Source organism: Protomyctophum bolini (genome assembly GCF_963924005.1).
Source record: "Protomyctophum bolini genome assembly, chromosome: 3".
Taxonomy (NCBI): Eukaryota; Metazoa; Chordata; class Actinopteri; order Myctophiformes; family Myctophidae; genus Protomyctophum; species Protomyctophum bolini.
The window spans coordinates 44,572,015-44,599,461 of record NC_137864.1 but is presented as its reverse complement, the minus strand read 5'-3'; the positions used below and the strand labels follow the sequence as shown (position 1 = coordinate 44,599,461).

General features: G+C 45.1%; 1 protein-coding gene across 3 annotated transcripts in view; it reads left to right on the top strand.

Moving 5' to 3' along the window:
* fbxw7 (F-box and WD repeat domain containing 7) overlaps positions 1 to 22,508 on the top strand; it is a 157,237-nt gene extending 134,729 nt beyond the window's left edge. For all 3 annotated transcript variants that reach the window (XM_080757411.1, XM_080757409.1, XM_080757410.1), the window contains exons 8-11: positions 5,828 to 6,009; positions 8,496 to 8,721; positions 13,798 to 14,008; positions 18,987 to 22,508. In XM_080757411.1, the coding sequence (XP_080613537.1) occupies positions 5,828 to 6,009; positions 8,496 to 8,721; positions 13,798 to 14,008; positions 18,987 to 19,255 (888 nt within the window). In that variant the 3' untranslated portion in view covers positions 19,256 to 22,508. The remainder of the gene's footprint in view (positions 1 to 5,827; positions 6,010 to 8,495; positions 8,722 to 13,797; positions 14,009 to 18,986) is intronic.
* Positions 22,509 to 27,447: the final 4,939 nt, after the last annotated feature.

Here is a 27,447-nt window from a genome sequence, read left to right as displayed (position 1 = left end):
ACCACTTAATGTTTTATACTTTGTACAATGGTATGTATGTATAATAGTTAATTAATCATAATCGAGCCAAAAGTTTTATATAATGGTGATATTGATTTCAGTTCTTATCTCACAGAGCACATCTCAATGCCTATATTCAGACCAGGTGCTGGATGTCAGGCATCAAGGCAAACATCAAGGACGAGGAAGAACATCCAGTTTGTATAGAGCTCAGAGACTTACTTTATTTTAAGGCAACAAATCCCAACGTTTCGACCGACTATAGGAGGTCTTCATCAGGCAAATATCGTATTTGTAAGTAAGTCTCTGAGCTCTACAAACTGGATGTTCTTCCTCCCCCTTGAATCCATATCTCCCATCCCTAGTGCCTTCCTTTGTCTCCCTTGGTTTTGATCTTGGGTTTCCTGTCTTTGTACACCAGGGGTTTATATTCCCAGATAACACATTGTTATTACAATATTTTCAACTATGCATCAGAAGGTTTGCCTCCTGGCCAGCTCAGTACGGTACGGTATGTGTAAAAGACACATAACCATAACATCTGTCTGCTATCATAAATACAGGTGCGCTTTGAGATTTTGACTTTTTGGTGTGCCTTTTGAGCACAAAAGGTTTTGAAAACCACTGCTCTACACTCTTATCTAATAAAGCAAACATTGCCACACACAAAAAGGCCTTTATAAAAAGAAGTAAGAATTCACTGATTGATTGGGTTGATGAATCCCAAGTATAGTGCTCGACTTGTGTTGGAGAGAATGGAGCGAGGGTTGTTTGTGTGTATATTCCTTATCTAGCCGAGATCTCTCCATGTTTGCGTTTCCATCGCTAATCCCTTTCTGTGTGCGTGGGCTGTCAGCAGCACCGTGTTGGCAGTTACTACTACCATACACAGCATTGTCATGGTCCATCAACAGGCTGTGTTTGCGGTCAAACAGTAACTCCTTCACCTCTCCCCCTCCCCCATACACATCATCAAATCACCTGCGCAATGAATGCTCAGGTCACACCGCTCATAGGGAGGAAAAGGTCACACACTTCCATCTCATTTGTCCCTCCGTCAGGGACTGGCAACCCGCACAAGGGCTTGGAATGTCTTCCCTTCATCATAACTCTCTCTCTCTCATTCGACCTTGAGAAGGGAATTGTCGTGCATGCCCTCGCCTCTCCTTTCCTCTTTAGACGTTTGGGGAAGGCCTCGGTTCATTGCCAGTTCTCTCCACTTCAGAGAACAGGAATATTAAGAGATGTAGTGAGATGTTAAAACGAGCGGTACCTTCATGCATGCCTAATGTGGTGACGGAGGCCGATCACAGCCCCTGAAAGGCAAAAAGTAATGCTCTGCCTCACGACTAAAGTAGCTATCCTGTAATGGGCCAATTGTGCTGTGTGACTCTCTAACATAATAGCTATAGTTGGGTTAGTTATTTACCAAGGACAAAGCATCAGCTTCAAACATCACCATTTCTGGCCTAAATAGGTGCTTGTTTTAGAGTTGAGAACATTAGCGAGTTAACAGTTTGGCCAACACTAAAGGCTAAAGTAGAGAGCCCCTCAGCCCAGTGGGTAATGTAGCATGTCTTTGTAAATGAGATCATCAACATGTAATGACAGTATATATGCCGCTGCACCAAATTAGGACTCCAATATTGATGGATATATCAATATTGTAACGCTATGAGATTAGATATCATCTAGGATTTTGGATATCCTAAAGTTGTGATACGGTATAAGTTAAGTGCTGTCTTTTTCCTGGTTTTTAAAGGCTGCATTACAGTAGAATTATATAATTTTCAGACGTTATCCGACTGTTCTTGCTCTTGTATTATCCGTCTTTAACGACTTAGTTATTATATAGCCATTTACTGATGAATAGACATCCTCACAATACCGATATCAAGGTATTTGGTCAAAAATAATATCATAATCACGCAGCCCTTGTGATTACAAAAACTAAAATCCTTGATGGCTTCATGACAACAAAGCTCATTAGGAAAAGGAAGCGGCTTATAGTGTTTGATATCACAGGCGCACACAGGCAGATAAACGGAACTATAACCCATTCTGACCTGAGATCAGATTCATACGAGGTTTCCACTGGACACACACTGTGTCTGATTAACCCATTCTGACCTGAGATCAGATTCTAAAAATGTCAGTCGTTCTTCGATTTTTCAAAAATAGCAGACCTACAAGCTCGTATCGCGCCACTCGGTGGCGCGATATGAGCTTGTAGATCTGCTATTTTTCAATAGCTAAAGCATAACATGATGCTAACACCAAAATGGGTGCCAGGTCAGAATGGGATAAGCCCATCGTTTCATCTACTCATTTCTCATCTTCCCAAACAGTGTCTGAGATTCACATCGTCGCCTGTTCCATCTCACCGCAGCAATCTATCTACCAAGGAAGACAATGTGATTACATAAATGAGAGTCAGGACCGCAACCGAGCCAATGAGCGTGAATGCAGAATCTGCAGTGGATGCTCAAAACTGAATATATATACACAATGAGGCAAGACGAGAATTCAGACTTCAGGGGTATGAGTGATTTTACTCCGGTAACGAGCCAGACCTTACGTGACCCGTCAATGCAATGGAAACCCAGTCTGGCTCAAAGAACAACAGGGATTCACAGTTTTCTCAATATTCAATTTCCCTTGACGTGTGCAGTATGCAAGACCAGTTGGTTATGATGCTTTGTGCCTGGTATACAAGAATACAACAGGGATTTACTATGATTCTGTTGAATAAATTGAAGTTGAATTGCCATGAGTCGGTTGGCTTGGATCTTTTCCGTATGAGTGTGGAACTACTATACTGACTTTACCTGCTGATACAGTATATCGCACCAACTGGCTTAGACCTGACCTATAGTTGACTGTGCACTGAATACAACCAATCCACAACCTGGCTCTGAGCTTGTAGATCGTCTGTGTTCAGTATGTGAGCAGAGCGAGTCTCGTTCAGGGGAAAGTAAACCTTTTGCCGCTAGTGTTGAGTAGTGTGTGTGTGTGTGTGTGGGAGAGACGCTAAAATACAAGCTGTGTTTAAATGTTTAATCCCCCTAGAAGCACAGACAATTTCCAGCACCTTTCACCGTGCTTAAATTAGTTTTTCTCTGAACCAATTCGGAGAGATTATCAATGCTCCCGGTGGGTTTTAAATTCTAAACAGCTTGCCATACAAAGACAATGGCACTTTTTGACAGATGGCTTCAATAGGAGGCAGCTGAAGGTAATATTAATTGTGGGTATGTTTCATGCTATAGAAGGTTCTAGCATGTGCTCAGAATGCACAGCATGCACAGAAGTTTCTGTGCGGTCAACTTAAAGGGAAATGGAACCCTAGGGCTAATTTTGCAGTTTGTTTTCCAATTCAGGTTAAACGGATAAGCACTACAGCAGAAAAGAAAAAAAGAAAAACATGTCATTCTGCGTAATGCTGATAGTACGCTGTGACGTAAACAACACAGCTGCAGCTAATCAAATTAATAACGGGTGTGTTAGGTTTAGGTGTGGCAATGTGCAATTATGGCAATGCTGGTGACTGCTGTCTATGCTTGCACATACAGTACACCCATGGCCCTGGAAACGACTCAATCTAAGGCCCATTATTCATTTGGTTAGCCGTTGCCGCATTGCTTACTACTAGCCTGCTATGTTTTTAATCTGCTGTAGTTTCTAACCTCAACTGGAAAACAAACTATACAATCAGCCTGGAGTTAACACTCTTTAATGCTGGCACACGTACGGAAGCATCAACATGAAACATACCCCCGTTCAGTTCTCGTCTTCAGCTGCCGTTTATCAATCTGTGAATAATATCCATGTTAAGCTGTTTCTCCTTTCTGTCAATGTCGAGCGGGGTCGCGAGTCACTGACAAAGTGGTTTCTAGTCACACTGTGTCACATTCAGGCGATTCCAATTGGTCTTGATAATGAAACGTTGTGGTCGCTCTCCTTGCATTAGAAAACTAATCGGAAGCGTTTAGAAACGCCTACAAAATGCGACCAAATGTGTACACTTGCTGAGTTATCTTTTGGCCCTGAGGATTGTCACTGTGCGGTGTGCCCTGCAATGAAGGCATGAAACAGGGAGGATTGTCACTGTGCGGTGTGCCCTGTAATAAAGGCATGAAACCCTGAGGATTGTCACTGTGCGGTGTGCCCTGTAATAAAGGCATGAAACCCTGAGGATTGTCACTGTGCGGTGTGCCCTGCAATAAAGGCATGAAACAGGGAGGATTGTCACTGTGCGGTGTGCCCTGTAATAAAGGCATGAAACAGGGAGGATTGTCACTGTGCGGTGTGCCCTGCAATAAAGGCATGAAACAGGGAGGATTGTCACTGTGCGGTGTGCCCTGTAATAAAGGCATGAAACAGGGAGGATTGTCACTGTGCGGTGTGCCCTGCAATAAAGGCATGAAACAGGGAGGATTGTCACTGTGCGGTGTGCCCTGTAATAAAGGCATGAAACAGGGAGGATTGTCACTGTGCGGTGTGCCCTGCAATAAAGGCATGAAACAGGGAGGATTGTCACTGTGCGGTGTGCCCTGCAATAAAGGCATGAAACAGGGAGGATTGTCACTGTGCGGTGTGCCCTGTAATAAAGGCATGAAACAGGGAGGAATAGTCCAGAGAGAGAGAGAGATAAACCCAGAGATAAACCAAGAAGCCTTTTAACACCACACAGAGGTCGACAGAAAGGTCACATGGCACTGGACCCACGGTTAATGAAGCCATTGTCTTTATCACAGGAGGGCTGACGGAACAGAGAGAGGGGAGCGGCCCGGTACATCCCCCTCTATCCCCTCATGCAATAAAACCTCCTGTCCCCCTTTTACCCTTCACTGCGCTACACTTTTATCTGGGATGGGGGGGGAGGTTGTTCGTGTCTTGTACAGCTCCAGGATAACACAGTTCCATTGTGATACGTTTGACACGCGCACATACACACAATCACTCCGGTACAGCCTAAAAAAAACGTTAATTGAATATGCTGAGGATAATTAAATCGGGGTGGGGGCGAGCGGAGGCGCAAATTGCATTGATCAGTAAGATTTCCATAACTGTCGTAATCAATAGCTAATCTAGCGTCCCTAATGAGGAGGAATGAGCATCCCCCCCCCCCACCCCTCCACCTTCCTCCACCAGCTCCAACAGGCCTTTTTCCCCCTACTGATATAGCTAAAAGCAATTACATAAACCAGGGAAAGGTCACTCAGATATTTTCTCTCACTGTAGTGCCAGGGAACATATGGATCGAGTATGAATTTTGTCCTCGAAAGGTTACAGCAATTCCAGTGGACTTATTTCATTTTTGTGTTTCCTTTTTTTTTACTGAGGTGAAGAGGAGGTCATGCTGGATAATCTGTCTCGCTAACTGATTATTTCTCGTTTCTCGACATCTGAAATCGACGCGCATCGGCGCAAAATACAAAAAGATTTGGGGAAGCTTGTAGGTCTGCTGTTTTTGAAAAATCGAAGAACCACTGACATAGAAACAGCTTTTTCAGAAAACTGTCATTTTCAAACAGACATTTTTAGAATCTGATCTCAGGTCAAAATGGGTTAATTTAGACGACCTTTTGTAGAATCTAGTGTCGGGTCGAAATGGGTTTTTAACCCATTTTGGTGTTATTATTATGTCATGTTAGGCTTTAGCTATTGAAAAATAGCAGATCTACAAGCTCATAGCGCACCACCGAGCGGCGCGCTACGAGCTTGTAGGTCTGCTATTTTTGAAGAACGACTGACATAGAAACATTTTTTTTGGAATCTGATCTCAGGTCAAAATGGGTTAAAACGTGTCTGTTGTCTCTTCCAGTGTCTCCGGACGTTGGTGGGCCACACGGGGGGCGTGTGGTCGTCCCAGATGAGGGACAACATCATCATCAGCGGCTCCACCGACCGCACGCTCAAAGTCTGGAACGCCGAGACGGGAGAATGTATCCACACCCTGTACGGACATACCTCAACGGTGCGCTGTATGCACCTGCACGAGAAAAGGTACGGTACATCCTCTCCTTACTTCTATATAGCGTCACTCACCACCCAGCAGATGGCTGCTCAGGTGGCTCTGATGAGTGCATGGGAGATAGGAGCTTAGGGCGGGGCGGTTAACCGAAGCTGTATCGAAAGTTTGAAACCGACATTTTAGAACCTCACTGTCGGTTTTCCGAACTTTTAAGTCAGTTGGAGTCTAGTCTAACTGAATTAATCTTGCTTGTGTAGGTTTGTTTATTAATTACATAATCAATTGAATGTGTTTATTTAATCAATTTTATTTCATCTACCACTTAAGCCCTGTATTATCGGTTGTTGTACAATGGTGGCTGGGAGCTTGAATATTTCAATTTCTCAATGATAGTATTTTTTTCATCGTAATGGAGTCAGAAGTTTGAATTAATCGTGATAAGCCTATAGGCCTAGTGGAGCTGTTAGGCGTTAAGTGCCTTGCTCAGGGACACTTCAACACACACACGCTGGAGGCAAACCCGGAAGGTCGAACCGACGTCCTTCTGATTCCCAGCAGTCTTCTCTCCGCTCGGCTACGGCCGCGCCGCCGCACCCTGTCTCACTCCACATTGAACGTGATGGACAGCCAGTGCATGCCATCCAATTCCACATGCACGCGCTGCTAAAGCGTTAGCATGCACGAATGGGGCGGAGGAGGCCTCGTATATAAGGGCCACAGATTGATGTGAATCGCCTCATAGCGCCACTCTAAGCTGTCAGCGTCGACGTGTTTCCTTCAAATATCCCGCCCGGTTCGATTTGAGCCTTCAAAGTTGTGCCACAGAATGAGTTGTGAGAATACAATGTTTCTGCAGAAGTGTGCATATAGCGTTCTATTTGAGCATATAAATTACAATATCACCAGCACGTATCTCTGCAGTGGTTGGAGGTGGTCTCTCAAGCGCCTGTACATTTTGAGTCAAACAGTAAAACCTGATAACTCTCTGCGTTTCAGGCGAGGTCGTGGTATCGTCTGTAGAATCAGTAGTTTCGTTCTGATACTCATAATGAAAAGCCTCTTTCATTTTCCTCTCCTTGTGAATGAGTCATTTCAGAATATCCATATACATTTCCCATCAGTGCAGTTTTGATTTGAGAAGATTACATTTGACTCTGACTCTCCTTACAAGGGCCCGGGAGCTATATTGTGTGTATAAATGTATGTTCTGTTGTACTAATTAATGTTGTAATGGATTCATTGTTATCCAGTGGCTTTAGGGGCTGAGCGGTTCCCAACCAAATATATATATCAATTGGGCGATGTGCGCGTGGCTTAGACCATAGTCGGCTTTCCGCTATGTGGAAAAAGCCTGGTAACACAAGCTTAGGGAGGACATCTACTAGTTGACACGTAGATATATATATATATATATATATATATATATATATCAATATCTGGTCTCGCAAAGCAGGGGGTTGTCAGTTGGAGTTTGCCACCAAGCATCCCTATATTGTGAGGAAAACGTCAGCTGAAAATAGCCGATCTACAAGCTCACAATGTAAAGCATGAACAGAACTGAGGGACTCTGCTCAGGTTAAATGAGTGGGGGGGGATGCTACATGTATTCTTTAGTTGGAACCCTGCCTCCAGGTTTGACCGCAGAGATCACGACAAAAGAGCAGCCCACTCCATCATAGTGACAGGACAATATCTCTAGCAAGCAGCCACACACCCTCATTGAGTGAATGAAGGGCGCTCTTTAAGTCATCTTCTGTTCACTCATTCACTCAGCACTCCCCTCCTGACAAACGCTAGTGCTTTTTTTTGGGCCTCGGGGTCCCGCCGTGTTGGCGTGATTTACATCGCCGTTGAGCCGGGAACCATTTTGCAAATAAGAGCGTGCCCAACACTTTTTCCCCCCACATAAGAGCCTTTCTCCGCTGTTGTGACAGGGCCCCGGGTTACGTAAAAAAAAAAGGGCGGTATTGCGTTTTCCTAGAGTGTTCAAGTTCGAACACGAGGAGAACGCCGCAGGGTCATTCAGTCACCGTCAAAACAGTGAGGACGCTGCAGGTGTTGCTACCTGCCCCTGATTATGCTTTCATTAGAGCTGTCAGCGGACAGGAACAAACGCGGAGCAGGATATTAAATTTGTTCTTGCGAAATGGATGACTCGGGGGAGACATTCCTTTCCCCTGGGAAAGTGTGCACAACATAAAGAGTCTGGTCGAAGCCCTGCCTCTTCCTTGGCTTGAACTGTAGCAATATGCCGCTCTGAATACAATTCCCCACCTTATATTCCACTGCTCCGCTTAGCTGATGAGCACAGGTGAATATTAAAACTATTGTGTGAATTAAAATCAGGTTAATTGAACTGGGTGCATGTGTTTGGTACGATGTACGAACAGTCATGAGTCCGACACCCTACCCAAAATCCTACCCTAAACCTAACCTGCAGGGTGGTGAGTTTAACCCTATAGTGCTCCGTGTTGCAGGGTGGTGAGTGGTTAGAGTTTAACCCTATAGTACTCCACAGGGTGGTGAGCGGCTCTCGGGACGCCACGTTGCGGGTGTGGGACATCGAGACGGGCCAGTGTTTACACGTGCTCATGGGCCACGTGGCGGCCGTGCGCTGCGTCCAGTACGACGGCCGGCGGGTGGTCAGCGGAGCGTACGACTTCATGGTCAAGGTGTGGGACCCCGAGACGGAGACCTGCCTCCACACGCTGCAGGGACACACCAACAGAGTCTACTCTCTACAGGTACGCACACGCACAGATACACACACACACACGCTGCAGGGACACACCAACAGAGTCTACTCTCTACAGGTACGCACACACACAGATACACACACACACACACACACACGCTGCAGGGACACACCAACAGAGTCTACTCTCTACAGGTACGCACACGCACAGAGACACACACACACACACACACACACACACACACACACACACACACACACACACACACACACTGCAGGGACACACCAACAGAGTCTACTCTCTACAGGTATGCACACGCACAGAGACACACACACACACACACACATTTTTTGAGGGGAGCTAGCCCCTCCTATGTCCAGAGTTTTCAAAAAGAAATGTATAAAATATCAGGTCTACGTGCTTGTAGACGTCCTGTTTTCATGGAGCTTGTGTCTGTTCAAAGTGTAGTGCGTTCGCCCCCCGTGTGGAAGACGCTGATCCTGTAACTGTAGTGTAACTGTAGTGTAAGTGTAGTGTAACTGTAGTGTAACTGTAGTGTAAGTGTAGTGCGTTAGCCCCCCGTGTGGAAGATGCTGATCCTCTAACTGTGTCCATTCCAGCTCTGCTGTCAGTCTGACTCCTTGATAAATGAGGCGGGCGGACTGCCCGCCGTCCTTAAAAAGACCAAAGAAACAGTTCTGGTTTGATGAGGTTGTTGTTGTTCAGAACAACAGCTGGCTCTATTCAGCTGTTTTCCCAACAAACACAAAACACTCCTGTGTCTGTCTTTCGAACAGTTCTTCTTTTTTTGTTTGTTAGTGTACGCATTGAACCGGCTGCCTGCCGCCTTCTCACTCAAGGCATTTACGGGGCCAACTTGTGGCTTTTCCCCTCCCTTTTGTGTGGTCTTGTATTGTTTTGTGATGGTCTTCTGTCAGTGTTTCTCAGACTTCTTCATATCAAGAACCCGCAAATGAATATCACCCCCCCCCCCCACTATCTGAACATATTTTGTGCCAGGGACTCCCATTGTGTTAGAATCTTGTACATTCTTGCACAAAGATAAATTAATAAAATAAGAATAAAATAAAAGAGAAACAAGCTCTTAACGTGTCACATGGTAACAGGTTGTGGGCTTGGAGCTCGGCTATATACAGGGTTGAAGTGGTGGGATTGATTCATTTCTACTACTGGAATATTAACACACTTTGAGTTGTAGAACCTCTTGTCCTTTGTACATAGTTGTGTGTTGCTCGCCGCCGTCTCCATCGATGGGGAGCTTTGCTCGACTCGTCGGGATCACCCTGTTAAATTAAGCACGAATTAAAAAAGGAAAAAAAACACCCACGTCTTGAGTTATAGTCCCATTTGTCTATTTAATTTGGGTATGAAATAGCTGGGGCCTCACATCCACACTGTCCGGCATGTCATGAAAGTAAAATGATGTGTCGACTCCAGTGGCTTCAGATGGCTCTGCTTAAAGGACTCACTCTGTGGGGACCTTAAGGATGCTGTGGCTTGTGTGAAGGTGGTTGCCTTGCCAACCTGGCTGGCGCAGGGCCAAGAACAACTCCATCCATAATAATTGTGCTAGTGTTTTTTTTCCCTCTTCTTGTAGCTACGTTCTTGTTTATACAGAAACACTGTGCGACAGTTAAACAAACTCTTTATATAACAGCGTCACGCAAAATCTATTCTATTTTTTTTTTTAATCGTGAAAATGTGCCACGAATCTTTGAATATATATTCTTTCAGAGCAAACGTTTTTAACTCAAATCTTTGCTTCTGGTCGGCGGCCAAATACATATCCTTTTTGGGCTCCAAAAATGACATGAAAATGTTTGAGAACCACTGACATAGTTATGATTCAAGACATTTGTAGAATCGTCCTCGGGTCTAAATGGGTTAAATTCGAATCCCGAAAAGTTTTGGAGGCTTGCAGCCGACAGACAATTAATTTTAGTTTTATTCAATAGCAACAAATAACCAATCAACGAACTCACTTCACAATGTTATGCAATAAAATAATCGCTAAGCAGATCATCGATAGTTGCACATTAGTTATTCCTCTCGAAAAAGTGTTCGAATCATGGTCCACTGGTTGCGCGTGTCATCCTTGGTCGATAGTACAAAACAATGAACAATATTCAGTTTGTGTAGAGTCTGGCAGAACAGTCCATCTGAATAACAAATTAACTCAAAGCGCTGTGTATCGAACAGAGCAGAACAGAGAAAACTGATTACGTTTGGGACCGCAACCGGCGGTTGTAATGATCAAGTATTATATTTTAAAATACAGCGGGTGCTCTGAATGAAAGCAAAACGTTATATATTTTTTAACCGTCCCTCCCTCGTCTGTTAGTTTGTATGCTACATGGTCCTGGGATCAGCTCCAGAATGTCATTAAACTGGAGCCCTTAATCCCTTTGGATGATTTTAAAAGTTGTTTTTGCTTTGTTTTATTGTTTATTCTTTCATGTTGTAAACCCTGTCTGATTGCTTTCTTGGCCAGAGCTCCCTTGCAGATTTGAATAAAATCATTGGAAAATGATGTTAAATAAAAAATAAATAAATAAAAGCCTCGTGCACCATGTCATTGAACCCCCTCAGACATTTTCTCCAACGGTTTGATGGAAGACTTGACTGACTGAGAGCATGAATAATTGTAACGCATTACAGTTTCCAGGCCAACGTTCGCCGAGCGGAGTTTCAGATTCTCTGTGGCGTTCAAACTTCAAACACTGTGGAAGAGTTGTCTGTAATGAAGGAGTGATTGTACAGAGGATCTAATGCAGTGAGTTGTGTCTGTAATGAAGGAGTGATTGTACAGAGGATCTAATGCAGTGAGTTGTGTCTGTAATGAAGGAGTGATTGTACAGAGGATCTAATGCAGTGAGTTGTGTCTGTAATGAAGGAGTGATTGTACAGAGGATCTAATGCAGTGAGTTGTGTCTGTAATGAAGGGGTGATTGTACAGAGGATCTAATGCAGTGAGTTGTGTCTGTAATGAAGGGGTGATTGTACAGAGGATCTAATGCAGTGAGTTGTGTCTGTAATGAAGGGGTGATTGTACAGAGGGTCTATAATGCAGTGAGTTGTGTCTGTAATGAAGGGGTGATTGTACAGAGGATCTAATGCAGTGAGTTGTGTCTGTAATGAAGGGGTGATTGTACAGAGGGTCTAATGCAGTGAGTTGTGTCTGTAATGAAGGAGTGATTGTACAGAGGATCTAATGCAGTGAGTTGTGTCTGTAATGAAGGGGTGATTGTACAGAGGATCTAATGCAGTGAGTTGTGTCTGTAATGAAGGGGTGATTGTACAGAGGGTCTATAATGCAGTGAGTTGTGTCTGTAATGAAGGGGTGATTGTACAGAGGATCTAATGCAGTGAGTTGTGTCTGTAATGAAGGAGTGATTGTACAGAGGATCTAATGCAGTGAGTTGTGTCTGTAATGAAGGAGTGATTGTACAGAGGATCTAATGCAGTGAGTTGTGTCTGTAATGAAGGAGTGATTGTACAGAGGATCTAATGCAGTGAGTTGTGTCTGTAATGAAGGGGTGATTGTACAGAGGATCTAATGCAGTGAGTTGTGTCTGTAATGAAGGGGTGATTGTACAGAGGATCTAATGCAGTGAGTTGTGTCTGTAATGAAGGGGTGATTGTACAGAGGGTCTATAATGCAGTGAGTTGTGTCTGTAATGAAGGGGTGATTGTACAGAGGATCTAATGCAGTGAGTTGTGTCTGTAATGAAGGGGTGATTGTACAGAGGGTCTAATGCAGTGAGTTGTGTCTGTAATGAAGGAGTGATTGTACAGAGGATCTAATGCAGTGAGTTGTGTCTGTAATGAAGGGGTGATTGTACAGAGGATCTAATGCAGTGAGTTGTGTCTGTAATGAAGGGGTGATTGTACAGAGGGTCTATAATGCAGTGAGTTGTGTCTGTAATGAAGGGGTGATTGTACAGAGGATCTAATGCAGTGAGTTGTGTCTGTAATGAAGGGGTGATTGTACAGAGGGTCTATAATGCAGTGAGTTGGGTCTGTAATGAAGGAGTGATTGTACAGAGGGTCTATAATGCAGTGGTTTGTCTGTAATGAAGGAGTGATTGTACAGAGGATCTAATGCAGTGAGTTGTGTCTGTAATGAAGGAGTGATTGTACAGAGGATCTAATGCAGTGAGTTGTGTCTGTAATGAAGGAGTGATTGTACAGAGGATCTAATGCAGTGAGTTGTGTCTGTAATGAAGGAGTGATTGTACAGAGGATCTATAATGCAGTGAGTTGTGTCTGTAATAAGCAGTGATTGTACAGAGGATCTGATCTGAGAGCAGTGGTTCAGGGCCTGCTGTCATACTGATACCACAGAGATGTTGTTTCACAGCAGGTTTTCGTGGGTCTGGGACCCCATAAATAATGTTCATTTTCTAGTCTGTAGTAAATGAACATTATTTTAATGATTTGACATGAAAACGTTAGTGAAGCACTAGTCTCTCGCGTGGCCAGACTGTTGCCTCTCACAATGTTCAAATGCTTCCATCATACAGTACAGTGTGGAGCCACAGACGCTCTGATCATGAGCAAAATATAACGTGGAAGTGAAGCCTCCAGTCGCGCTAATTCATCCTAATATAAATCTAAATAATCTAAGCATATAATAGCTTGCTTATTAGCAGAAAATTGACAAATCGGATTTCGGGAGGTGTAGTTCCAGACTCTATACTGTATATACTGTACGCAAGACTAGCGAAGCACTAATCCAGTGGTTCCCAAACGTTTTCATGTCAAGGACCCCCAAAATGATACTCGTTAGCCCGCGGACCCCCATTTGAAAATATATGCCATAAGAAGATTTTTGCGGCTCTAGCAGTGATTCTCAACCATTTTCAATTAGGCTACCGTACCCTATTTAATGGTATTTATGTCTCTGGGACCCCAATGTATACTGTAAAATCAAACTCTGAGAGTGTACAAATGGAACCAAATGGACTCGTTAGGTTTCACTCGTAGTTACAGACCCATAGAGGTCCATTTGTTTCCCAACTATCATTTAGGAACCCACTGCAATGGGACCCACTGCACTAATCTAACGATGGAACCCCTCCTCTCCCTCCTCTCCCTCTCCAGTTCGACGGTATCCATGTGGTGAGCGGCTCTCTGGACACGTCCATCCGGGTGTGGGACGTGGAGACGGGGAACTGCATCCACACGCTGACCGGTCACCAGTCGCTGACCAGCGGCATGGAGCTCAAGGACAACATCCTGGTGTCGGGCAACGCCGACTCCACCGTCAAGATCTGGGACATCAAGACGGGCCAGTGCCTGCAGACCCTGCAAGGTAAACAGGACCCCTCTCTGTAAAGAGGACCCCTCTCTGTCTCTCTGACCTCTCTCTGTAGACCCTGCAAGGTAAAGAGGACCTCTCTCTGTCTCTCTGACCTCTCTCTGTAAAGAGGACCCCTCTCTGTCTCTCTGACCTCTCTCTGTAGACCCTGCAAGGTAAAGAGGACCTCTCTCTGACCTCTCTCTGTAGACCCTGCAAGGTAAAGAGGACCTCTCTCTGACCTCTCTCTGTAGACCCTGCAAGGTAAAGAGGACCTCTCTCTGACCTCTCTCTGTAGACCCTGCAAGGTAAAGAGGACCCCTCTCTCTGTCTCTCTGACCTCTCTCTGTAGACCCTGCAAGGTAAAGAGGACCCCTCTCTCCTCTGTGTGCGTGTGTGCTGCACCACTCAAAAACCCAAAGTGAATATCCCTGATGCAGCGCTGAACTCCCGCACCAACGTTACACAACCCATAACAAAAGCCCGGCTCAGATGCCTCTCTATAGAATACAGACTTTTAATGGACTTAATGGACTTAATGGACCCATACACATAATGTGGGCCCTAATGTTTCAGATGGAGCCTAATGTTTAATTAGTATCTCCTCCATTAGCAGCGCTGGTGTCCCCATAGAAAGGCAAAAAAAAAGAGGCCAAAAACCCAGGGTTGAATAGCTGTCTCAGCACAACACAGCACAGAACAGAGAGCCCTCTCCTGCACTCAAACGCACTAAAGAATATACCTTTTTTTATATCCAACTTTATTTAACGCATCAAGAACCCTAAGGTAGGGCTGAGAAATTAACGGAAAATCTATCGCAACCCAATATTCAGAACCTCTTAACAGACTTGATCTTGCTCAAGTACTTTAATCAAACTAGATGACATTTTTATAGTAAAACATTTGCGAGGCTGTGATATTTACAGAACCAGACCTCGACCCAGAACTACGTGCTGCGCGGGGTAAAAAAAAGAAAAGAGCATAAAAGAATCATTCATTAATCGTGATCAAGGCAAAGGTTTGAAGTAATCGTGCTGTGAATCTGAAGGCATATCTCCCCCACCCCCCACCCCCCGGCCCAGGGTCCATTTGGTTCTGTTTGCACCGCTCCCTGGACTCCATTGTGTGTACCGGGGCCTGTACGTACGTGGGTTCTATATATTTATTTAACAACAACAGATCACTGTTGCAGAACAAAGGGATGCATAGTCTGTAAGAACATGATGGAGAGATTGAGGATGAGACTTTAGGGGATGGGGGAGGGTACCGTATGCCGTGTTAGATAGATAGGGGCTACGGCAAGGGCTTGGTACACTGTACATGGTATGTGTCCTGTGAAGGGGGGGGGGGTTAGTATTTATCTCTGGGACCCCAATCTACAGTGTCAAATTCTGTCTTTCTTTCTTTCTTTTCTTTCGACTGAACAATGAATGCAAATCAATGAACATGGGCGTGAATTCAATCAACCGAACACGATCTCATGTAAACATGCCGGATTAGCTAGAACCTTCCTTCCGCAGCCCCCCCCCCCCCCCCCCCCCCCCCCTAACATAAAACACTAACTGCCTAAAAAATATACAGTATATATTTTTTAGGAAGACCATACCTAGTTTAAAGCTACATTCCTTCTGCTGCGTAAAGTAAGTCTACCGTAAAGTGCTCCCTGCGACCCGACGTTGACAAACAAGTGGCTTCTAACCCATTCTGAACGGGAACCCGTTTTGGTGTTAGCATCATGTTATGCTTTAGCTATTGAAAAATAGCAGATCTACAAGCTCATAGCGCGCCACCGAGTGGCGCGCTACGAGCTTGTAGGTCTGCTATTTTTGAAAAATCGAAGAACGACTGACATTTTTAGAATCTGATCTCAGGTCAGAATGGGTTAATCAGACCCAGTGTGTGTCCCAGTGGAAACCTCGTATGAATCTGATCTCAGGTCAGAATGGGGTTAAAAAAAGGGTCTGTGTGGCGTTTCTTTGTAGGTCACCCAATCGGGTCAGTGTGGGCAGTTGACGCAATTAATTAGTGTGTTTTCATAGATGAGACAGACAATGGGCGCCGACACAACAAGGCCCCCGCTTGTCAGCGCAGCCAGCCAGTCACAAGGAAGAGGTAATGATGGCACAGGATGTCTTTGTTGTGGAAATAACCGATGGCAGAGAGAGAGGAGAGGAGAGGGAGATGGGTGAGGCAAGAGCAGCCATGTCATGTCATGTGCTTTGTGAAATCAGCTCCCCACACTGTAATACCACAGCCTTTGAACTAGAGAGAGAGAGAGAGAGAGAGAGAGACACGTGTAAAGGCTCCGAGGGCGGGGGAATAAATCCTATTTATTTATTTTTTCCTTCCGTTAAAATGAGGTTTGGTAAAGTAGGAAAGAAATAATGTAGCTCTGTATCTGTATGTGTATGTGTGTGTGTGTGTGTGTGTGTGTGTGTGTGTGTGTGTGTGTGTGTGTGTGTACTGTATGTACAGTATGTATGTACTGTATGTATGCGATGGCTGCCATGGCAACTGCAACGAAAAAGCCAGCAGAGTTGTGACAACAGTTGGTAGTGTTTGTGTTTGTACAGTAGACGATAATTGATTCAGCTTTAGATTAGTTCATGTGTGTGTGTGTGTGTGTGTGTGTGTGTGTGTGCGCGCGCGTGCGTGCAACAACATTCAGCCCGTACACATACATAATATAACTGTACACACACACACACACACACACACACACACACACACACACACACACACACACACACACACACACACACACCGCAGTCTAGTATGTATAGTAGCCTTTGTCTCTCACTGATGAAATCCTCTGCTTCATCTGTAGCTGTTAAATAAGAAGAGATTCATCTTTGTCTTCACATACCCATTTCCCAGGCAATGCAGTAGTGTCCCATTACACTATCCATTTGGCAAACATGATGGCTCTGTTATTTATTATTATTTTTGACAGGGTATAACTTCACCCGTAAGAGGGGGTATATTTTGCTGCCTCCTAGTAAAAAATAGTTTGAAGCCCAAATGCTTGGATGACACACGCTGGCACAAAGCACACAACACACCACTACCATGTGTTTGTCCCTCAGGAGGGTTTTTTCCCCCCTTCTTTCTCTTCCTGCAGACTGTGTGCCCTGAAGCCAACACATCTGCAGGCTGCTAACCTGTCAACTCCCTCTTTCTCATGTTTGTTTTGAAGGGAATGCGTTTTCATGGACTCACCGTGGCTGTCTTTATAGCTGAGGGGTGTTCAACAGGGGGTCCTCAGAGTCACTATGCTCACCCTGACTGTCTCTAGCCGAGGGGTGTTCAACAGGGGGTCCTCAGAGTCACTATGCTCACTGTGACTGTCTCTAGCCGAGGGGTGTTCAACAGGGGGTCCTCAGAGTCACTATACTCACCCTGACTGTCTCTAGCCGAGGGGTGTTCAACAGGGGGTCCTCAGAGTCACTATGCTCACTGTGACTGTCTCTAGCCGAGGGGTGTTCAACAGGGGGTCCTCAGAGTCACTATGCTCACCCTGACTGTCTCTAGCCGAGGGGTGTTCAACAGGGGGTCCTCAGAGTCACTATGCTCACCCTGACTGTCTCTAGCCGAGGGGTGTTCAACAGGGGGTCCTCAGAGTCACTATACTCACCCTGACTGTCTCTAGCCGAGGGGTGTTCAACAGGGGGTCCTCAGAGTCACTATGCTCACTGTGACTGTCTCTAGCCGAGGGGTGTTCAACAGGGGGTCCTCAGAGTCACTATGCTCACCCTGACTGTCCTCTAGCCGAGGGGTGTTCAACAGGGGGTCTCAGAGTCACTATGCTCACCGTGACTGTCCTAGCCGAGGGGTGTTCAACAGGGGGTCCTCAGAGTTACTACTCGCCTTGAACATCCCTGTTCTCAGCGGAACAGCATCCACAAATAGCAGCGTGAGGCAGAGAGCAGACAAAAGTCTATATCGTGCACCACCCCCTTAGCCCTTCCATAAACCTATTTGCCTTTTTTTTTTAATACTTGCAAATAAGTTTAGGGATAATGGGTAAGGGGTGGTGCAAGATAGGGCCCAAAGTATTTACGGTTCAAGTGGTTAAGAATACACATAAGTCCAACATACTGCACACTGATGACAGTGCTGACAAACAAGTCTATGAAATCTATGAACATTCTAAACTGCAACACAATGTTGTAATAGGGGTCCCTGCTTCATCTCTCTCAGCGAAGGGTTCCCTGCTTCATCTCTCTCAGATGAGGGGGTCCCTGCTTCATCTCTCTCAGCGAAGGGTTCCCTGCTTCATCTCTCTCAGATGAGGGGGTCCCTGCTTCATCTCTCTCAGATGAGGGGGTCCCTGCTTCATCTCTCTCAGATGAGGGGGTCCCTGCTTCATCTCTCTCAGATGAGGGGGTCCCTGCTTCATCTCTCTCAGCGAAGGGTTCCCTGCTTCATCTCTCTCAGCGAAGGGGTCCTTGGCCTGCACAACATTTAAGACCCCTGCTCCGAAAACTTTGCTCTCAACAAGAGTATGACCCCCCCATTGCTCAAAACAACTGCATTGCAGAACTGATCCTAAGTCATTAGAACGCTCGATTCGGATCGCTTGTTTCTGGTGACTTCTCACTCAATTTTCATTTCATCATCAAAGTGTGTGCGTGTGTGTGTGTGTGTGTGTGTGTGTGTGTGTGTGTGTCTTAGAATTTGAGGACAATTTTCCTTGTAAGAAAATATTCAGGTATGTGTTAGAACTAGTCATTTATAGGTTTGGTTGGAGTTATGCCTGATTTATACTTGTTACGCGATGGTGTCATGCCCCTGAAAATCGCAGTTGAGACGGGGTCGAAACGATTCGTCTCTAAATAAAATTATTGGGAGCTCAAGAACTGTGTGCGGACAAGGACATCCTACCTTCTTTCTGTATTCATAAAATAACCGTCATAAATTGTTGATGTCCTCACAAGTAATACGAGCGTACGTGTGTGTCTCTCTCTCTCTCTCTCTCTCTCTCTCTCTCCAGGACCCCACAAGCACCAGAGCGCCGTGACGTGTCTGCAGTTCAACAAGAACTTCGTCATCACCAGCTCGGACGACGGCACGGTGAAGCTGTGGGACCTGAAGACGGGCGAGTTCATCCGTAACCTGGTCACGCTGGAGAGCGGGGGCAGCGGCGGCGTGGTGTGGCGCATCCGCGCCTCCAACACCAAGCTGGTGTGTGCCGTGGGGAGCCGCAACGGCACGGAGGAGACCAAGCTGCTGGTGCTGGACTTTGACGTGGACATGAAGTGAAAGCGGCGAAGAGTGTGAGAGAGAGAGAGCGAGATAGAAGGAGAGAAGGGAGAGAGAGAGAGAGACGGGGGTGGGGCGGGCAGAGGAGGATGCGCGCGAGAGAGTTGAAAGGGGGGAATGTTGTAGAAAAAGGTAGAGAGCCGTAGGGGCCCGAAAGCCCTTCACCCAGCGCTACAAACACCACCACCACCACCCCACCTACGGCCCTGTCCCGTCCCCCTCCGGCCTCCCATCGGCATCCACCCACACTGCCCCCCCCTCCACCACCCTCCCCCGCTGGGTGCGTTACTGACCCATCCAACCCGACCCCCCCCTGTGAGGACCTCCCCGCCCGTGAGAAGTGGAGCCAGAAAGAGGGGGAGGGTCGGGCTGCAAATGAACGCAAGGCGGGGCAGGGCGAGTGTGCGGCTGAATGCCTGGTCCACCGTCACCTCCTCCTCCTTCACCTCCTCCTCCGGTCGGCTCGGGAAGGCAAGCGAAAGAGGGGCGGAGGGAAGACAAAAGGACCCCCCAACACCCCCCTGCTCGTTCCGTTTCCAACGACGCCAAGGAGAACCTTCGCCCCCGGGGGAGCCACGGAGCAGCTTTCAACAGAGACTTGTTGACTCAAGCCTGGCGCTCGACATGTTGACATGTATAAAGATACAGTATATTATTTTTTAACCCCCCCCCACCACCACCACCACCACCACATCCCGTTCCTCAAACCTCCCACCCCACCTCCCCCCCCCCCCCCAATACAACCACACAACACCTTCACACTCAAACAAACAAGCCAACCGTTAAAAACCTTTGGTGAAGCAACGTTAAGGAAAACGAAAGAGGGGGAGGAGCGTATTTGTCGTAGATGAGAGGTGCATTGTGGGAGGTGAAGTTCTCTCACAGTTTTTTTTTGTTTTGTTTTAAACACGACCACAGAGCTGCTCAATATAGAAGGAGACGGGGGGGGGGGGGGGGCGGGGGGGGGTCACTCCGGTTCGGTTCCTGCTGTTATATAGTTAGTTGAGCACCAGCGTCGCACAACGAAAACAACCGCTCTACAAGCTCACAATGTGCCGCAATGGCGACGCGTCCGTGAGCGTATAGATCGTATGTTCTCGTCACACGACGCACTGTGCACAGCAACCCGAAAAAAAATCGAGGCATTCTCCACTCTTGCGTTTTCCTTACTAGTTTTGACTTTCATGTTTTAGTTTGGTTTCTCTCCTCACTATGTCACCCAAACACTCAGCTGTGAATTTTCAGTTCCTTTTTATGAACGTTCAGTTTGTCATAAGAAAAAGATTCTGTCTGTTTCTATATTAATCGCGTACCGTTGCCAACCCGTGACGGATCCCAGTATTAGCAACCTGTGAGGTTTTAGGGTTTTTTTTTTTTTGGGGCTTTCAAAGTGTCTCTCCACCACCTGTTTGTTTTTTTGTTTCTGTATTTTTTTTTGGCTTCTTGCCTGTTCTTTTTCTTTTGTTTGAGTTCTGTTCTTTCCTCGTCCTTTCTTTGTGTTTTTTTCTTCATAGCTGGTCGGAGCACTGCCTCCTCACAAATGCTGTCCAGGATTTTTCAAACGGTCGAGTTGTCGTGGTGGGGGGGGGGTGGGGGGGGGGGGAAGAAGGGGCACCGTGCCGAAGGGGAAGTCAACATTTACGCTCTAAAGCACCATGGAGTACCCTACCACCCCACACACCCCCCCCCCCCCCGTTACCCACTACCCCCACCCCTCCCACTCCCCAGTGGCCAAACTGTATTTATGCTGCTAGATGAATGGAAAAGAGAAAAAAAAGAAAAAAAAAAAAACAAGAAAAGAGAAATAGAGATGGATCTTTTATTTGCTGTGACGTTTTAGTCCCAGACAGAATGAATGCCAAAATGAACTCTATAAAGTTTGGACTTTTTAAAAAGAGAGAGAGACACGCAGAGACACAAAAGAGAAAACGTGACAAAAGATAACATCCAACTTTTTTTTTTTTTTTTTTTTTTTTTTTTAGTTTCCGTTTTGTTTTATTGTCTGTTTTTTGCCACTGAAACTTGAGCCAAACGTGCCTCTGCGAGGCGGAGAGGAGGGGGAGTGTCCCACAGATGCTGACGAGATGAGGGGATGTTCTCCGTTTGTCTGACGAGATGAGGGAATGTTCTCCGTTTGTCTTGACGAGATGAGTACGTTTGTCGTGTGTTTGCGCGTGTGTGTGTGTGTGTGTGTGTGTGTGTGTGTGTGTGTGTGTGTGCGCGAGTGCGTGTGTGTGTGTTAGCATGTGAAAACGGGCAAATTGTAAACACATTCCTTGGGACAAAGCTCTTTTCAGCCTGTTCTTTTGGGAAATGTACAAAATGCTGTGCGGACCGACTGGCGATTGAAAGCAAAATGGACAGCTGTGGACGTTTTAACGAAGTCCCTGTGACGACAACTGTCGCGTGTCCAGGCGCCGCTGCTGTGGTCCCGTTTTTAGATGAAAACGAAGCGAAACGCGTGAAACGAGAGCGGACACCATCAAACAAAACATCCAACATCTGACAAGTGCAGTACAGCAGAGCGCCAGGAGGGTTAGCGCTACAAGTATTAATGTGTGTTTTTGCCGTTTAAAAAAAGAAAAAAAAGTTGCAGATGAGCACGGCATGAGGCGATTTCTCCCCATTGGTTAGCGCCGGTCTCATTATCGCAGTTAGCGAACGGTGGAAACCCGTCCTGGCGCGAGCAAGGAGACTGTTAAAAACAGAACCGTTGTAGCCAAAATATCGCGTCTCAATCTCCCCGAGAGTCACAACAACTCAAGCCGAACTGTGAAAGTGGTGTAACACTGTATATTAAAAAGATGAAAAAACAAATAAAAAAGAAGAAAAAAGAAAAACATGAAAAAGACAAAACAATCTCGCTCTTATCTCCTCTCTCGTTGGTTGTTTCCCCCCCCCCACCCCTCCTGTTTAATTTATGATCTGGTTTAAGAAATCAGATACCGTTGCAGGTGTTTTATTTTTTCAGTTCATGTACTGAAATCTGCCTGTCGATAAAAAGACCAGAGGAAGAGAAAAAAAAAAACGGACAGAAAAAAAAAACTCCTTTAAAGGGATTGTGTCTTTGTTTGATTCACTTAGAATTTTTATTTTCTTATAACTTAAGTGCAATAAAATGTGGGTTTTTCTTTTTCTTTTTTCATTTCAAGCATTTCGGTTGTCAGTTTTTGTTTTTGTTTTTGTTTTTTTTTGTTACTTGTGTGAAGGTGTCTCTCTGTGTTCAATAAAGCTAATTATTTGGTTTATTACATCCATGAAGGAATACTTGGAGAGTTTTATGCCACACAGATGATCTATAATCTCCCAGCGTGTCACATGATCGCGACTTGTGATTTTGTAGATTGGCTCGTTTCGCTGTTTTGGAAGGTTTGTTGAACATTTTCATCTGACATGCTTAAAATAGGGATGCCGAGTTGAAAGTGCTTAACCTGAAATACCATACATTCTTGGAGATCTATGATAATGTAATTAATTTATGATTAGAAGTGAAGCAGGCAATCCTGGTCTCTAAACTGCCTCCCCCTGGCCAGCCGGGGCGCCTGATGGAGGGGAAAGGAACTGGTTGGAATAACGTGTTCCTTCCACGCGCTACGTCCAACCGGGGAAACTCCCCCCTGTCAGGTGTAAAGGAGCAACTTGGACAGTCGGGCATGAAGGAAGCATGAGTTCAAGTCCGTTGCTCTCCCCATGTCCCCGTGACTAAGTTGGCGGAGGGTGTGTAGAGCCCAGGATCACATTAGATAATTGACACAGGGGTGAAAAATCGTGGGATAAAAAATATAAGAGAAAAAAAAGAAGTGAAGCAGGCAATGTGTGAGGGCTTTACACATGACGATGGTCATTGAAGATGGTCGTCTTTAAATAAGCAATATTACACGAGAGGGTGTTCTTTATCGTCATTAATGCATGCCTGCGATGTGGGTCTCAAATGCTTTTAATTCCAAGGTACCCCATTTCTCTACCAGCTCAGTGGCCTTGTGGTTAGAGTGTCCGCCTTGAGACTGGGAGGTTGGGGTTCAATCCCCGGCTGGGTCATACCAAAGACTCTAAAAATGGGACCCAGTGCCTCCCTGCTTGACACTCGGCATCAAGGGTTGGATTAAGTCCCTGTGACATACTAGCGTCATGTCCAGGGGGTGTACTTGTACAGCAAGCTGCCTCAAGCTACAGAAACAGGAGATGGGCTCCTGCCCTATGGGCCTCATGGCTCGGCAAGGCTACTTACTTACCCCATTTCTCTGAGAGTGCTACCTTAAGTATACCCTCAGGTACCCATTTATAGTTGTTTTGGCCCCTGCACTTTAAGACCATTTGGGGGTTTCCCACTTTGGGGGGGGGGAAATTGGTAATGAAAGAATATCTGCATTAAGGGGAACATTTCTGCTTTTTAAATTATTTGACAATGTCAAATATGACATTTAATGGTGAACAGGACTGGACCAATATTGGCACCTATGGAAACACCTTTTTGTCAAGGTTGCAACAAACGGAACAAATGTAGGGGCAGGTGCAGGAGGACAAAATAGTACATACAGTAAATGGAAAAGGGGAGAGTTGGTAGCTCTCCCAAAGCACCATGTATGGGAGACTTCATTTCTCCTCAGACTGGACATTGTTCAACACACTGAGTCGCCACCATGTCATTCATTAGGGAACCAGTTGCAGGGCAGTGTAAAAAACATTTCAACTGCATGAATTCCAGGACTTTTACTTGTAAAGGTGTATAGTTCTATACATTGCCGTCTTGATACTTTTACTTAAGTAGAACAATTGAGTACTTTTTCCTCCACTGATGATGATGACACTGCACATCCTGCCTGTACACAGCATACAGGCCTACAGTACAGCATGACCTGCTGTAGCAACGTCATACCGTACACGGTATTATTCAGGTACAGTATAATCATTACTTTCACATTACACGTATATTCAGGGACACATTCATGTGCGTTGTAAAGTATTGTGGCTAGTGGCTAGTGGCTACTGTATAAAACATATTCACCTGTTGGAATACTAAAGCTATATGTAGTAGTAGTTCAGAGCGCTTTCCTTCTCAATTTATGCGTTTCAGAATCTGTTCTATGCAGTGTCCTATACCTACAGGATACTGTCATAGTGATAGATAGAATATGGCAGTGATACTCAACCTCAGGCCCGCGGGCCACATCAGGCCCGCGGGACCATTATGACTGGCCCACCAATGAAAATCTAAAAAAAAGAAGAAAAAAAAATCTGGAAAGTGAAATAAAAATAAATAAATCTGAATGAAGTTATCTTTAATTACATTATTATAAGTAATACTATTAGAGTTGTACTATTACTCGAACGGGGAGATGCAATGCAAATGAAAGACATATACTGTTTATCCCTATTCCCTGACATAATTTTATAGCTAAACGGACAGAATTCTATTTTATTTGAATGATGAAACCCAGCTGCCATTAATAGTTGGAAATGGAAATGGAAATTGCGGAAATGGAAATTGCGGAAATTGTAATTGCGGAAATGGTGGAAATGGAAATTGCGGAAATGCGGAAATGGAAATTGCGGAAATTGCGGAAATGGTAATTGCGGAAATGGTGGAAATGGAAATTGAGGAAATTGCGGAAATTGCTCTTCACTTATAGCTATCTATTTTCAGGTAGATTGTTTTATTTTACTCAGTCAGCCATATCACTACTCATTTTTTTTCATGAAAAAGGTCATAGCTGGGTAATCTATTTTCAGGCAAATTGTGTTTATTGTATTTTATTTTACTCAGCCATAACAATTTATTTTCTGTTAACCAACTTGCTGGCTGGCAGGCAGGCAGACAGCTACTCATAGACAGGCAGACAGACAGACAGCTACTCATGGAGAATTAGACAGGCAGGCAGTCAGACAGCTACTCATAGACAGGCAGACAGACAGCTACTCATGGAGAATTGGACAGGCAGGCAGACAGCTACTCATGGACAATTGGACAGGCAGGAACGCAGACAGCTACTCATGGACAATTGGACAGGCAGGAAGGCAGACAGCTACTCATAGACAATTGGGCAGGCAGGCAGACAGCTACTCATAGACAGACAGACAGCTACTCATGGACAATTGGACAGGCAGGAAGGCAGACAGCTACTCATAGACAGGCAGACAGACAGCTACTCATGGACAATTAGGCAGGCAGGCAGACAGCTACTCATAGACAGGCAGACAGACAGCTACTCATGGACAATTAGGCAGGCAGGCAGACAGCTACTCAGACAGGCAGACAGACAGCTACTCATGGACAATTGGACAGGCAGGCAGGCAGGCAGACAGACAGCTACTCATAGACGGGCAGGCAGACAGCTACTCATAGACAGGCAGACAGTAAGACAGCTACTCATTGACAGACAGACAAATAACTACTCATGGACAGACAGACAGACAGACAGGCAGGCAGGCAGGCAGGCAAAGAGCTACTCATGTTATGTTATTATAACAGCTACTCATGTTATGTGCAATAATTTGTGCAGTTATGGAAACAGCTCTTTGTGTTTATGCAAGAAAATGTAACACATTTATTTATTTACATATTGTGTGCATGCACATTGTACTTTGATACATTTTGCGAAAATAAAGCAATTGAAAGAGAGAAGTTATCAAGTATCATTAATGTCGTAATTTTATCTACTGGCCCCTGGCCCCTTGCCATTTTTGTAATGTGGCCCACAGCAGGTAAATCTATTTGAGTATCCCTGGAATATGGCATAAAGGTTTATGCCCACCCGGGCCATCCTTTTTATTACATTTAGGGTAAAGGATTGAGCACTTTGCCCATTTTGAACCATACATTCACATCATAGTCTGACTCTTCACTAATGTCTACCGCTCTCTCTCTCTCTCTCTCTCTCTCTCTCTCTCTCTCTCTCTCAGAAACCTTCCTACCAGGTACGCAGGTTCGGTCATTTCAACAACACTTTGCTGCAAGAACAATGGCTTCTTTTCCAATGTGCCAACTTTCCCTGGAAGGGAAGGCTTGTATTTTCTATCTTGGGACACAGCAGGTTTGGTTTCTGAAATGTACACAGCTGGGGTAGTAGTAGATTGGCCGTTATTGCATGACAACATGACAAACATAAAGTAGGTCTTACGTGGTTTATCAGACTATTGGATTTAGCCAATTATAAAACAATTGATTCATTGATACATCATTTAAAAGCTCTTATCTATTAATGAACACTGAGAAGATATAATCAATAGTTGCAGGCCTTTATATCGTTGCTGTCGAACAGACCTTTTATCTCCATATCTGAACTTGTTGTGTTTTGTGGTAAATGTACGTCCTATCTGAGATCATTCTACAGCGTCACATAGAGGCATCAGAATTACTGTAGCAGATGCTCAAAATGCTGTTTTTGAATTTAAGTAAAATTGTTTGAGATACGAGGTTTCCACATGGTACCATCCTGACTTTCCTTTTCCATGTGCATCGTGGTCGTCACACACACACACACACACACACACACACACACACACACACACACACACACACACACACACACACACACACACACACACACACACACACACACACCATTGTATAATTTCCATAATCCATATCTATGAGGACATCAACATTTCACAATGCAATAGCCAAAAATAGCACATCTACAAGCTATTTTCCGGTGTGTAACACCCAGACAATTGTTCAAGTCGCTCCAAGTCAATCCAACCCTCAGGTCCGAGTCCCAAGTCGAGTCCCAAGTAATTTGGTCCCAAGTCCAAGTCGAGTCCCAAGTCTTTCTGTTGTGGGCAAGTCAAGCCGAGTCACAAGTCGAGTCACAAGGTTATGTCAAGTCTAGAATTTGAATTTTGTTATTTGTCATGTGACTTGTCATGATTATTAATTGATTACCCAGGACCGAATGGAAACAAGACAGCAAGGACTTTTTTCAGTGATCCCTTTTTGATCAGTGTTTGACTGTACCCTATACCGATTACATTTCTGCCAATAAAGTATTCAATCAATGAATCAATAGATATTCCCCACTGTATTTCACTGTACTATGAATTTCGTTGTTTCATGTAAGCAATGACAAATAAAGATCTATCTATCGATCTATCTACTATGGCTCCCCCTAATGGCCGTTTTGTCCCTGTACGCTGGAGCAGAGGCAGTGCAATCTGCGCATGCTCACAACTGTCACTGTGTGCTGTGTTGACAC